General features: G+C 39.9%; 2 protein-coding genes across 4 annotated transcripts in view; both read left to right on the top strand.

Annotated features, from left to right (window-relative positions):
* On the top strand, positions 1–11,837 carry Loco (locomotion defects). Of its 3 annotated transcripts, none has more exons than XM_070672919.1 (16): positions 1–153; positions 267–1,133; positions 1,268–1,882; positions 2,152–2,272; positions 2,474–2,886; positions 6,467–6,577; positions 6,659–6,883; positions 7,030–7,250; positions 7,357–7,549; positions 8,061–8,267; positions 8,652–8,925; positions 9,376–9,524; positions 9,600–9,683; positions 9,753–9,897; positions 9,989–10,080; positions 10,215–11,837. In XM_070672919.1, the coding sequence occupies exons 2-16, from the start codon at positions 486–488 to the stop codon at positions 10,671–10,673; spliced, it is 3,957 nt and encodes a 1,318-aa protein (XP_070529020.1). In that variant the 5' UTR covers positions 1–153; positions 267–485; the 3' UTR covers positions 10,674–11,837. The 3 variants fall into 3 exon arrangements, with proteins under 3 accessions (XP_070529020.1, XP_070529019.1, XP_070529021.1); XM_070672918.1 differs by having other exon boundaries at positions 9,753–9,906; XM_070672920.1 differs by lacking the exon at positions 8,061–8,267 and having other exon boundaries at positions 9,753–9,906.
* Positions 11,838–12,542: 705 nt separating this feature from the next.
* The window catches only part of LOC139112108 (M-phase inducer phosphatase), a 35,804-nt gene continuing 34,714 nt past the window's right edge, over positions 12,543–13,632 (top strand). The window contains exon 1 of the mRNA XM_070672921.1: positions 12,543–12,987. The gene's annotated coding sequence lies outside the window, so the exon portion shown is untranslated. The remainder of the gene's footprint in view (positions 12,988–13,632) is intronic.

Here is a 13,632-nt window from a genome sequence, read left to right as displayed (position 1 = left end):
TCCTCGATGGACGCATTCCAAAACATCCGCTCACGTAGGCTTGGAGCAGGCGGAGCAGCCAGGACCAGCCGTTAGCAAGGTTTTAAAGACTGGCGAGTGTCCCAATGCGCGGCACCTCGGAATCGTCGAGTGGTCCACGGATGATCGTCGCAGGTAAGAGAATTTGATGAGAATACCAGCGCATTCTCGGATGGTCTCGAGCGCCAATAATAACGACTCCCACACGAATGACAGGTCATTCACGAAAGGTTTTTTTTTTCTATCAGAAAACCCTTCGGCGGCGGAGAGAGAATCGGTTTCGAAGCTCTGGTCCAGGTGAGCTGGCGAGCATCTATGTAACGCAGCATTGACTCGGAGAATGCCCGTGCAAGTGTGAAACTCATGAATGATGGCATCGGCGTACCGCTGCGAAGCGCTTCTCGGTGGTGAACGCGCACACTTGCTCGGGGATCCGTCGTGACGTCGCGGAGTTGCCCACGGCAGACATGCATCAAAACAGGCGGAAGAAAAAGCGAGTGAACTACGGGGTGCGGGTGGTCGAGGTGGTGCGCGGCGCCAAGGGCTACGGGTTTACGATATCAGGCCAGCAGCCATGCATCCTGAGCTGCATCGTGCAGGGCAGCCCTGCGGAGAACGCCGGTCTGCGCGCCGGCGATTACTTGGTCGCCGTCAACGGGCACAACGTCAGCAAGGTGCCGCACGACGATGTGGTCCAGCTGATCGGCAGCTCCAAAGGCATCCTGCGGCTGCAGATCGCCGAAAACTATTACTCCGACTCCTCGGACGAAGAAGGCCTGGCCACTGTAAGATCCAAGCCCAAGTACGCGCACAAGCCGCGGGCTGCTAACGCGAGTGCTTTGCAGCTGCAATGCAGGGCAGCGAAAGTAGTTAGGGATCTTCAGAGTGGCGCGATGTTTCACACGGCCCCAGCTGGCCTGGCGGTGCCGGACGCCAAATGCCAGTACAGTCACTCTGGCCCGCATTACCGGTGGAACATGACGAGTCCGCTTCCTCCGCCACCGCCACCGGTGTCTCACAAACGCGACTCCGAGAAAATTGTACACAGAACAGTTGTCGGTTACCTCGGTACCATAGACATACCGAATCAGTTGCATCCGTCCTCTATGATGCAGGTATGTTTTCGACACGTTTAGAATAATCTCGTAATGATTTAATAAAATAGTAATTTAATAATAATTTAATAAAATAAAATAACTATATTTTATATAAATGACGAAACAATATAAACGCTTATTTATTCTTGCAGGTTCTAAGGAAGTGCATTAAAAGACTGAAAGCCGAGAAACGAAACCCGACCACCGTTCTTCTGACCATCCACGTTGCCAATATTAAACTCACCAATTCGGAGAACCGTGTTATCGCCGAGTACCCTTCGTATCGAATAATATTCTGCAACTCCTTTTCCGAGCAGGACAAGCAGTACTTCGGAATACTGACCAAATCCATGAAGAACACGGACGACATTGTCTCAAACTCGTGCCACGTATTCACTATTTATTATAAGTTGATTGACCACGAGGTGCACTCCAGCGCATGTAACGTATTCGGATTCATGTGCACGAAATCGTCGGAGCTAAACGTCTGCCAGGAATTCCCCGACAGTTGTACTAGCCTCATCGGTGCCATACAGACACTGTATATCTCCGATTGTACGAATGGGGAAACAAATCCTTACAACGAGGCACGGCTACGTTTGGACGCCGTTTCTCCACAACCGAGCAACATTAGCACATCAACTGCTCATTCGAGCAACAGTGATTCCGGAATTGGTTTCAAAGATGATTACGGTAGTTGCTCGGGGAAAAACACGATGAACGATTGCGAGCGGAGAAGGCAATATTCCTGCAGTATACAATATAGGGTATTTTTTTTAATATCGAAAATATTATAAATTAAAATTAATAAAAGCGAAGAGAGACAAAAATATGAAAATACAAATTTTAATTTGATTAAATTAATTTTTGTAGCATAAATTTAATATATTAAAAATTATTAATTATTTGTTAAAGATTAATAAAACTAGTTAATAAAATTATTTTTAATAATTGATAATATATTAAAACCAACTTTTTCAGTACATTTTGTGCCGTAACATTTTATTATTTCTACTTACAAATAACTTATTTGCAGAATATCAATGCGCGTTCAGCCAGAGAACCTGTCAATGACGCTGCGGGACATCGATTGACAGTTCGTGCAACTTCGGAGGCCAGACTGTGTAATGAGAAATCAAAATTTGATCTTTCTAAAGGTAATTTCTCTAAAGATCTTTATAATGAACCCAAATATAACGTGGCAAAAGTTATGTCTTTCTTTTAATTTTTGCAATTTTTTTTTCTTCTTTTACAACTCGATTCGCGTCTAAAATAGATGTAGTTGAAAACAGAATTCGCTTAACTATACGAACACGGTGACAAACTAGAAGGGGAACTACCGAATTTGCTTTTCACAGAGATGCAGCACGTGGCGGGGAGTGGGGAGGGTACGACCACCACCTGCGTCGGAACATCTGCCCCTATTGCGGCACGTACCATGTTGGCCAGTATGTCCGTTGGATCTCTCGCGTCCGTTTGCACCACGGCATTGCTCGACGGCATCGAGGACGCCGTGGAGTCATCGTCTAAAGTCGCATCGGCGGAGCAATTAAAGCGCCTGATGGACACGACAAATAAGCTCAGCCCGAAGGTGTACTGCAGCCAGGTAACAAAATCGCTGGTGCACAGCTTGGAGGATATTAACTGCAGTATGGAGTACGCGCGGCCGCCTTACTGTCACTCGTACTCTGGCAAATCCGACAAGCCTCGTCCCTGGGGAAGTCTGCAGGAAATACGGAACTTTCGCAGCAGCGTCTCGGACAATTGCATTGTAAGAGATTTTTTTGTTTAATTCAACTTTTTTTTTACTGTCGCCTATAGCCTTGCAATTTATATTTTTATATTTATATATTTTTTTTCATTTTTGCACGTTGAGGTCTTTTGGTGTTATTTGAAAAACGAGGCCATATGAAAATAACACACATCAACTCGTCTTAATTATATATTATCTAAATTGCTGAAAGCGCATCTCTCTGCGCTCGTAATTAGCGAGACACGACGGAACTGTATCTTTTCTCCAAGTTTCTCACGAGTTTCCGATTACTTTTGAAAGCATGCACCGGTAATGTTTAATGCTCCCGTAGGATTTGTCGTCACGAACGATTTCCGGTTCCTCTCGTGCGCTCATTATTCATGACCGCGTCATCGTTTCCTGTCTCTGATTCGCACCCATGTACACGGGTAAGGGTAGAGTGAAAACGAAACAGAAACCAGATCGCCGATTCGGTGCAAACGTGTTCCCGCGTTTCACTTGCACGCGCATACGATTGCTTTATTTGGCATACAAGCGTATCTGTTACTTCTAGGAATATATAAATTGTTGACGCAATAAATACTGCTTGTTGAATCGGATAGAACAAATCTGCGCAAGATATTCTTCCACGTACTTCTTTTCAAATCTTTTTACAAGTTCAAATTAAAAAATATCGAAGAAATAACTAATTAAAATTAATTCGGAATTAATAAGTTAAAACATTTGTTTTTAATTAAATATACAGTTTAAAGTTTAAATTAATTTTTTTTTAAGTTAATAGGAAAATTAAAATAAAAATTCAGATTATTCGAGCTTCAAAAATAAATAGAAAATATTCAGAAACTTGTAGGCAGCAACAAGTAAAAGCATTGCAGTTCTTAAATGCGCAGAGTGACATGATTTAGCGTAATGAGATTGGAGGGGATTGAGTCGAGCTAAATTTAAGTCTGTAGAGTTGGAAATAGCTCCTGACAACCGAGAATGTCCAAAGTAACGTTAAATAGAGCGTTCTCGCGAACTGAGGTTGATGCACCGCCTTGAGGTGCACGAATAGATCTTATGATAGGGCAGGGTCGGCCGTACAGAGGATGTTACTTCTCGCACATAAAATTATCAACGCACTACTTATCATAGGCGGTTCAATATTTTAATCTTTATCATCGCGTCGTCTCAAGTACCATTCGCCACATTGAACGATCGTCTGGCTTACATAAAATAATCATATTAATTCTGTAGAAATTGGGAGGGAAGAAACGTTGTAATTTTCTTTATGACCAGGATTTTACGCGAGCTACACAGTGAGTATATTAATTGCATCGCATTAATTCCACTCCAGTCTATATCTGATCCTCAAGTTCTAATTAGTTCTTGTTCTCTGCATTTACGATATCCACTCCTCTTCTACAGTCATGAATCCCTAAGCCTCACCGGCTCCCTGCGGCCCTGCATAGATGTTAAAACGAGGCTGAACGACGGAGCTCGTCTACAGAGACAGAGAGGGAAAGGCCGTGGCGCGGGCCCGCTGTGGTGGTGGCGGCGGCGGCACAAGCGGAAGAGGCGCGGGGCAAGGTGACTGGTCGACGATGAGAATGAATCAGTCGAAAGCAGCGTCGAAGGAGAGGCGAGGAGACCTCGAGGCAGAAGAGCGAGAGGCAAGCGGAAAGAAGGAGAAAGACAGGCAGGGAAGTGGGCCCTGCTCGAGCGTAAAGTGGCCCCAGCCTCGACGTTGCAGCACGCCAGACTCTGCGTGTCCAGCGCGGTAGTAGCCGTGTGGCACACGGTGTGCGCGGTCGCGACCATGTCGCAGACGATCACGTCGTCCTTGGCGCTCGTTATCACCATCGTCAGCCTGCAGTAGATCCCGTGGGACGTCACGTCGTGTTACTTCACGTCACGTCATATCACGTCACGTCGTGCCAGCAGGGACAGCGGTCGTCGCACTGGGCGGAGCCCCCCCGTTAACAAGCAAGCGAATCGTCCGTCGACGACAACGTCGTCGTCGTCGCTCGTCGTTTCCACCTGTCTCACGCTCAAATATGCGACTGCCCGGTACGCGCGCATCCCGGAAAAATTGATAAATGACGTTGTCGTTGCCGCCACCACCGATGCGAAAACGTGCGGCCCGCGAGCGTGACATGGATGCGCTGGCGAAATCGGTACGTAAAATAAAAAGAAAAAAGGGGGCACCGGCAGATTCGCCCGAGGTGCTCGGGCGTGTGCTTCGCCGAGACAATTCCCCGATGACGCATCGTTGAGCAAATTTGGAGCGACTACGTGTTTAGAAAACGTTTCGTCGTCTATCGCATTCGATATTAAACAGTGAAAAACCCGATGCCACAATCGGATATCTTTCTACACAGAACAAAAGCTATTTGAAAAGCGTTTACGTACAAAATGTTGAGTTTGTATTACGGAGAACTTTGGGAAGCAATTACGATTGACGGAAAGCGGGCTCTGTTTCACGTAGGGATATTCTTTTGCTTTAAACGTGACACTCTGTATGTCGGTCGATTAAGTAATAAAGTGAACGTATAGGAGAGGTCAATGCGAACGTAAATCGGCATCGCTCTTACGTTTCGATGGATGTTCCACGCCGTGGAAACAACGGGATAACTCCATGGGATAAAATCACCAAGCGTGCAGAGCGCGATAATCGCGTTCTTTTCAATTAAGCCCGGCGAGCTCGCCGATTGTTCATCGTTTCTCCCGCCGGCGCACTCGCTGACGCGACTTGTTTTCTTAATTATTGGTAATCACGGGCTTCGGGCCTGTGAGCTCGCAGCCCGACGACTCACCGTTCGTCTTCATTTAAGCCGTATTTCTCGAATCGACGCACGAACGTTTTAGCTTCCTTTCGAAGCCCCGTTGCAGCCTATTGTTATCTTCCTGAATATCTTGGCGAGGGGAGAATGTCACTTAAATCCCTCGTATAGTTACATCGTAATGTCAATTGAAAAAAAAAAAATCGTACGTGGGAAGATGAAATTGCGCATCGATTTCGCACGTGCTGGAAGTTACAGGGAAAGGGGATGGGAAAACGGAGCACGCGAGCGATCCAAGAAAGCGTTTTCCCATAGCGCGCACCTGTTGCGTGCACGACAGGTGTTCAACTGCAAAAAGTTTCGGAATGCGCTGAAATAAATAATAGAATCTTCCGTCGGTGACGGTGAACCAAGTCACGAAAGACTGTCGATTATGTATAATTAATAATGTTGGCCGACAGTAATAATCGCAATAGAGTTCAAAAAATTATTAAGCCGCTATTTATTTTAAAACCATTTTCACATTTATTCTATTGTAAAAACCAAATCTAATTTAATAATTGATTTAAAAAAAGTGTGTTTTAAAAAGTAAAAATTATCCAAGTGTATTAATTTGGCCTGGTTTAATGCTTTGATAATTAGACCACCGAGAGAAATTTTTAATGACAAGATTCATCTGAAGCAAGATAGAAAATTAAAAGATGAAATTTGTTTTATTTAGATAGAAGCTGTATTCTTTTTATAATACAGTTCTAATACTACAGCTTTAAAAGCAATACTCATTGATTAATTTTTTTTTTTAATTTGTTTTTATTAATGGAATATATTTATTGCAGTATGGCAGTACGGAATCCTGTGACAAAAACAATGACTGTAAAGGAGTGCACTCGTGGGCAAATGGATTTGAGAAACTGCTGGAAGATCCAAAGGGCTTACAAACGTTTGCTGTAAGTGGGATTTCTCTTACGTCTATTAATTATCTCGGTATAATGGAGTACAATAATTGAATGCAACTGATCATATTCCAGGAATTTCTAAAGAAAGAGTTTAGCCACGAAAATATATATTTTTGGGCTGCCTGCGAGAGATATAAAGATACTAAGGATGTCACTGTACGTCGTCGATTAGCTTGCCAGATATATCAACGCCATTTGTCGAGTACAGCCGCCGAGCCAGTAAACGTTGATAGTCATGCGTCCGGACAAATTACTCAAGATTTACTCGACGAGGCACCCGCGAATTTATTTCTGCAAGTATGTACATCGTTGAATGGCTGTTTTGTAATTTTTATTGTTGAAAAAAAATTAATATTACTTTGTTCAGTCTTTAAATATTCTTTTTATCTAAAAGGAATTAATGTAAATTATGCTGTTATATCAAATCGCTGTTATTACTTTAGGCTCAGAAACAAGTATTCAACCTAATGAAGTTCGACAGTTACCCGAGATTTCTGCGATCGGAACTTTATCGTGCCTGCTTAGAAACAGGGAGCGCCGTTGTTGCTACAGAAGACTGTGATTTATATCTTACAAGTTCACCTAGTATAAAATTAAAAAAGAGTCATTCCGACGCAGAAGATCGTTGTCGAAAGTCGATTCTTCCATGGAACAGGAAAAATAGGTGATGAATTATTTATTAATTTTAATTCTTACGCGTGGCAAGCGTCAACGTTTCATCGTGCAACTCATTAATGTCGTCTCTCTAAAATTTTATTTTACATTTTCAGATCAAAATCGAAAGATCGTGGTGAATCTGAGTACAATAAAGCTCCTAGCCGAAGTGATACTATATATAAAAGCTTTACAGTTATTAAAAGAGAAACAGAAGGTAACAATAATGAAGACACTGTGTCAATATCCAGTAGTCGGTCGTCATTAGCGTCGTGGGACTTAGCGTTACGCCAGTCGTTTAATAAACATGTAAGTAGTATTACAATTAATATAAAATTAAATAAATAGGAATGATAATTGAATATGCCTTAACGGTAGGATTGTCACTTTTTTATAACTTAATTAAAGACTATTGTATGAACTGTATGTGTTATTGAAGTAAAATTTGTGCAAATACTTTTGTGATAAATTTGTTTCGATTGCAACTTTTGAAGTTACTTTAATGAGTGTTGTGTGAAAATCTAGTTTATAGAAAATGCTTTTGGTGATATATTTTTAAAGATGGTAGTTATTATTATTATATAATAATCGGGTGAAAGAGTAGTATACATGTTGCATTAATCCACTAAGCTATATCAGCTGCTGTAGAATAGATTTAATTCAGATTGCTCTAAGTGTTTTTCTTTGTTAAGTAAATTATTTTTATTGTGCAAGAACAGTATCAGGCTATTTTATCAAATCATATAAGCTCTAAAATGCAAACGTAGAAATGTACATGTTACTTAATATATACGTGAGCGAATGTGTGTTCACCTTGTAGTCTGTATCGTCTTATGATGGGCAAACAAACGAAAAGAGAGATCGCGGCAAATGTACGGGTTTATGTCGAGTTATATTGCCCGATGGATCCACTACTGTAGTGACAACCAATCAAACCGAGAGCATTAAAGACGTGATCACCCGTCTCCTCGATAAGCGAGCGTTACGATATTCTAACTATGATGTTCTGATACTAGCAACAGATGAGGTTTGTGCTGCCTACTGTTTAAAATGATTGCTAGCATTATGAGAAGTACTGTTGCTCTGACGCATGCACTTTTGCTTCTTTTGCATTAAATTTTGCATAAAACTTGTCTTTACAATATTTTATATTAAATTGCACAAAGTGAACATTTAGGAGGCAACGTATTTTTTAAATTATTTTGTTCATACTGTACAATTTGGTGGAGGAAGGAACAAATTACATTTATAAAAATTACATATTATTACACTTTATAACGATGCAAATCAAATTAACTTGCCACCTTAATTACTGCCATATATATTTCTAATAACTTACATTAATGTAATTTATTATAGATTATTTATTACACGATGATTTCATAGTATATTATATATTATTTATTTGCAGATGGTGGACACGAAATGTTTTTCATCAGTATTAGCAGGCCAGGAAGTGGAAGTAGTTTTAACAAAAGTTTTAAAAGTTGAATTACCCTCACGGAGGATAATAAGTGTTATCGCTCACAAGGGTAAAATTTTGAAGGAAGTTTTAAGACCTCTTTTAAATAAGTATGGTTTTAATTTAGACCTAATTAGTATTTGGAGCGAAGGCCGTTGCGTTCCTATGGATATTATGGCTATTAATGCACCTACGCGCATCATTGTAGTGGCAAACGAAGAAGGTTAGTATGTTAACATAATTTTATTTTAAAAAGGAGACGTAGAGAGAACTATTTTCCGGCACGTACACTGAGAGACCGATATGGCGTTTACTGCGGTGACAGCGGCTAGCTTACATAACTAGTGTAGTGCGTGTCAAGTCTCACACGAAGTGCGTAATACATGTGCTGCCGAGGACAGCGAGAGAACACGCCCCACTACTTTTTATAATTAATTGTTAAAAATTATTAAATATATTTTTATTTTTTATTAAATTTTATTTTATTAAATAAAATTGTTTTATTAAATTATATTTTATTAAATTTTATTATTTATTTAAATTATTAAATATATTTAAAAAATTTGCTTTAACGTGGAAGAAGCAAAAGTGAATGACGCGCGCGCTCTATAATGTCTGGTTGTTATTTAAAAAATATTTCTCTGAACTTTATTAATTAAATATTATTTTACAGACTTTCAACGAGAGTTACATACTGCAAAGTATTTAGACGAAGTGCCACACGCACAACCAACTCTAGACGAAATTACTAACAAAGTATTTGAAGAGCTTCTGGTTGGGAAAAGCAAAAACAAGTATCAGTACAGTGAAGGGTCGTGTAAAGTAAGTGCAATAAGGCTTAAAAAATTACACGAAAAATATTACATTACTTTAAACAATACTTTATAATCTTTGCAGTCAGATGATCAACGTTCGGAAGGATCTTCCATATTATCTAGCAAATTCTTTCTTCGCGATTCGACAATTCATGGGAAAAAAAAGGTAATATATAAAAGTTAAATTTTTTATGTACGCGACATATAATTTGTTTTATTATTATTATTTTTTTAGGCAAAATCTAAATGCAACACAAGTGAAAAGAGCAATACAAACGATTGCTTGCACGAAGGAGCACCCATTAAATCTCAGCCACCACTTATCGCAAAATGGCGTAATGGTGTAAAACTGCAACTTCCAGGCAGATTTGACGGAGACGGTAAAAATAGTACATATATGATTTTTATTTAAAAATTTACCAGAACTTATTAAAATAGGGATTAATTTTAAATTGTAATTTTTCTTTATAGAGTTATACGAAGGATTAAAAAGGGCGCAGAGATCAAGATTAGAAGATCAAAGAGGAACAGAAATCAATTTTGAACTGCCAGATTTTTTAAAGGTATAATCAAATATTCATTTTAATTTATACTAGGATTAAAATAGAAGAAAAGAGTTTGCACGTGCAAAATTAGACTTTTAAGATTTGTATGCCATTCGAATACGTTTTTGAAACATTATGAAATTATTTAACAGAACAAGGAGAATGGAAAACCGTCGGACTCTAATAAGATGCGAAGGACTCGAGTAGTATCAGCTAATTGTGAGGGCACCACCAAGTTCTACGACTCCAACGACGATAAGCAAAGCAGTGGATACGAGTATCCCACGCATATGACAAACGGAGCCGCGAATGAACGATTCTCGGCCTTGGTTAACATTAGCGAGCCTTTAAATAAGTGCCTTGATAACTCGTTCACTCTGGACGTCGATAGGACGCTAGTGGACGGAGATCAAACGATCATGGAGAACGGCGATTCACCGTCGAAGAGTCCGCATTCGGGAAGCTACGGGAGTACAGACCTGTCGCCTACGAAGTTGACGAAACCTCCGCCGTTACCACCCAAGCCGAAAAATCTCGTCGTAAACGTGGTAAAAAGCGGATACATCGCGTCCCCGAAAACTATACAAAGGCACAATCACGTGATTGAGTGAAACGACCGAATACTATAGAGGAAGATATTTTTTAATTAATGTAACACTTCGCTATTCATATGACGTCATGATTAACTGTTTGAACACGACACGATATACGTGATATCTGAGAAACTTTCTTTTCTTACATTAATGATATATTGCAGAAAACGACATCGTGCAAGAATTTATATCTAGACGGAAAATACAGGGCGGTACTCCCCTGTTATATGTGTTTTTCTATTGTAAGTTTACATTCCGCAATTTAGATTTTACGCCGAAAATGTCTTTAATCCTAGAATGCTACTGCACATAAATGTTATTTAAAATAAATTATTCTAATTATTTTTATTTTAATTAAATGTCGATTTTCTAAGAGACGGGGTTTTTTTTTTTTGCACTTTTGTATGTGTCGTGTTCGCTTTTTATTGGTATCAAGTAATAACATAATTGCACTTTACATTCATTTTTTTTTTTTTTTTTATCTAAATCAATAATTTTAGAAATGCAACGACATTCATTGTTGGTTCGTAGTCGATAAGCCTGGGAAAAGTGTAAGTTAAGAAATACGATTCGATATTTTGTTGCAAAAAATCGATATCTTTCGATAAGGTAGAAGGTTATATTTGTTAGTTATATGCAATACTTAAATAGTGTTGCCGAACGACGATAGCATTCTAGGATCAAATTAGATAAGTAATGATAAACGTATATATATATATTGTATATTATATATTTTGTATACCTGAATTTCTTCGCAAATCGTCTTGACCAGAAAAACAAAAGTCCAGGTGACAATCTATGCGCTTATTAGATAATTATAGAAACAATTAATAAATTGTTGGTAAAAAGTACATATGCTTTAAAGAAGCATAGCACAGTAAAGAGATAAGAGAATGATTCCTTTTCAGTATTTCAAATAATTTCAAACACAATCTTCAGAGGAATCGCATTCTACGGAGTAATTTTGATAGTTTTATATATGACGCACGCTGGAAAAAAAAAACGTACGTGTGTGACTTCGTAGCGAACAAGAAACTTCCGTTGTATAAAGAATTGTGCGAAACAAATTTATTTGTATATCGCGTTGGTGGGGCATCTATTGCGACACGCTAATATATTTTATTATATCCTTGTCTGAAACTCTTAGGCAAACTAATAAATTTTTTTAATTTTATAAAAGAACTTTTAAATAATCTGGCTATGCCAGTTCGCCGTTTTTAAGTCTCTTTATTGTCAAAGATACTAAGTAAAGAATCATTCTCTACTATCCTTTTCCATTAAAATTAAGCGTACTTATTAATTCTCTTTTAAAAACAATAATTATCAATTATTTAATTGTTATGAAACTAATATGCTGAGCATAAAAATATGATTGAAAAATCACATATTAATATTACTCGACGATTATATTGTTTTTTAAGTTAACGATTCAAATTAGTTAATTAATTTTTTATATATATACCCGACTTTTTTTTGTACTGGCTCTATTATATTTTTCACAGCGAAAGAGCTGATTAATTAATTCCTCGCAAAGATAATTGATTGAGAGCTACTCGGATTTAATGAATCAATAATTTAGAGCAACAATTCGACATTCATATTTGCAAACGTAAAATAATTTTAATTCTACATCTAAATCAATTTTCTTTTCGCGTATGATTTTTCGTAAAGATTCAATCGTCATTAAGTCATTAAATGAGTTAATTTCTAAATTAAAAAAGAGGGCGTTTAAATCGGAGTCGCCTGGAGCATTCGTATTCGCGGCGCGGAAGGCGGGAAAGAAACGGAGTTCAGAAAGTGTAAATTGACAGTGCCATCTTCCACTTTTCTCTCTCCCATTACCCCGTTCCTCCCACTCCCACTTCCGTTAGTCGCTTCGCGCTTTTTCTCGCCGGTCCACCCGCCGATTCCCGCCTCCCGCCGTAGGGGACAGTGCAGTTAATCGCGTTTGACGAACGAATTAGACGTCCGTTACTTTCGGAGTGCCGGCCGATAGTTCGCGAGGACAGTTCTGTGCTCCGGGAATCGGCAGCCGTTCGCGTCAGGTTTTCGCGCCGAAAAAGTGATCGCGTGTCCATGGGAGGGAAACCTCGCGGGTGAGCACCCGTTGCTCGTCGACCGGCGACGAGGAACCCCCCCCGGATCGACGGAATTTCTTCGCACGGCTCTTCGCGGCCCTTTAACCCTTTTAGCTTGCGACGAGCTCGCAAGTTGAGAGCGCGCGGTACGTCGGCTGGGAACAATCTCGAAAGAAAAGCGGCCTTCGTAAGCCGGCGTCCAGGACGAACGAGATCTCGCGGACACCGGTGTCTTCGTTCTCAGGAATATTTAGGTAATTATATGAAGTTTGTGAATTACTTATCATAATTAGTGCATGCGTATGGGAGAATAGATATATGTAATGTGATATGTAATATATATCGCGCATGTGTGTGCGTGCGTTTGGGTGTGATAATACTAATTCTTCTTTGTCTATTTCATGCGTAAGTCGTAGGTATGTATTCACGTTGACAACATATACTAGCACGTACTGAATCGCTGGCTCAACCGTGATACTCAGCCACAGTGCGGCGTCAAGGGTATAAACGGGCCGTGACGAACAACAATTGCTCTGTAGACGGGATTCTTTCCGGTCAGGTTCCAGAGCATTTTGGCTGAAGATTTTTAGGTTCAACGGTTAGGCCGCCGACGAGAAAGCGATATCGCTTCTCCGTCTAGCTAGAGGCTTTCTGTACCGCGAAAAAACTTTCTGTATATCTTATTGTATATCGTATTGTCCCGCAATTAACGATTTCGCTCTTAAGTAAAACTCGACGATGTTCCGTTTTCTGGCGTTGCTCACGATTCGTGCAACGTCTGCGCGGTTTCCGCGGGAAAGGAATCCTAGACTGAGTTCAACGGAATAATACTCGCAAAGCGTTGCACAGTTTGCGAGTTTGATTAGCTTTCATTCCCGTCTGAATCTGAGAGTACAGAT

This window comes from Cardiocondyla obscurior, linkage group LG26 (genome assembly GCF_019399895.1).
Source record: "Cardiocondyla obscurior isolate alpha-2009 linkage group LG26, Cobs3.1, whole genome shotgun sequence".
Classification (NCBI taxonomy): domain Eukaryota; kingdom Metazoa; phylum Arthropoda; class Insecta; order Hymenoptera; family Formicidae; genus Cardiocondyla; species Cardiocondyla obscurior.
The sequence above is the reverse complement of the archived record's forward strand: the minus strand, read 5'-3'. Positions and strand labels throughout refer to the sequence as shown.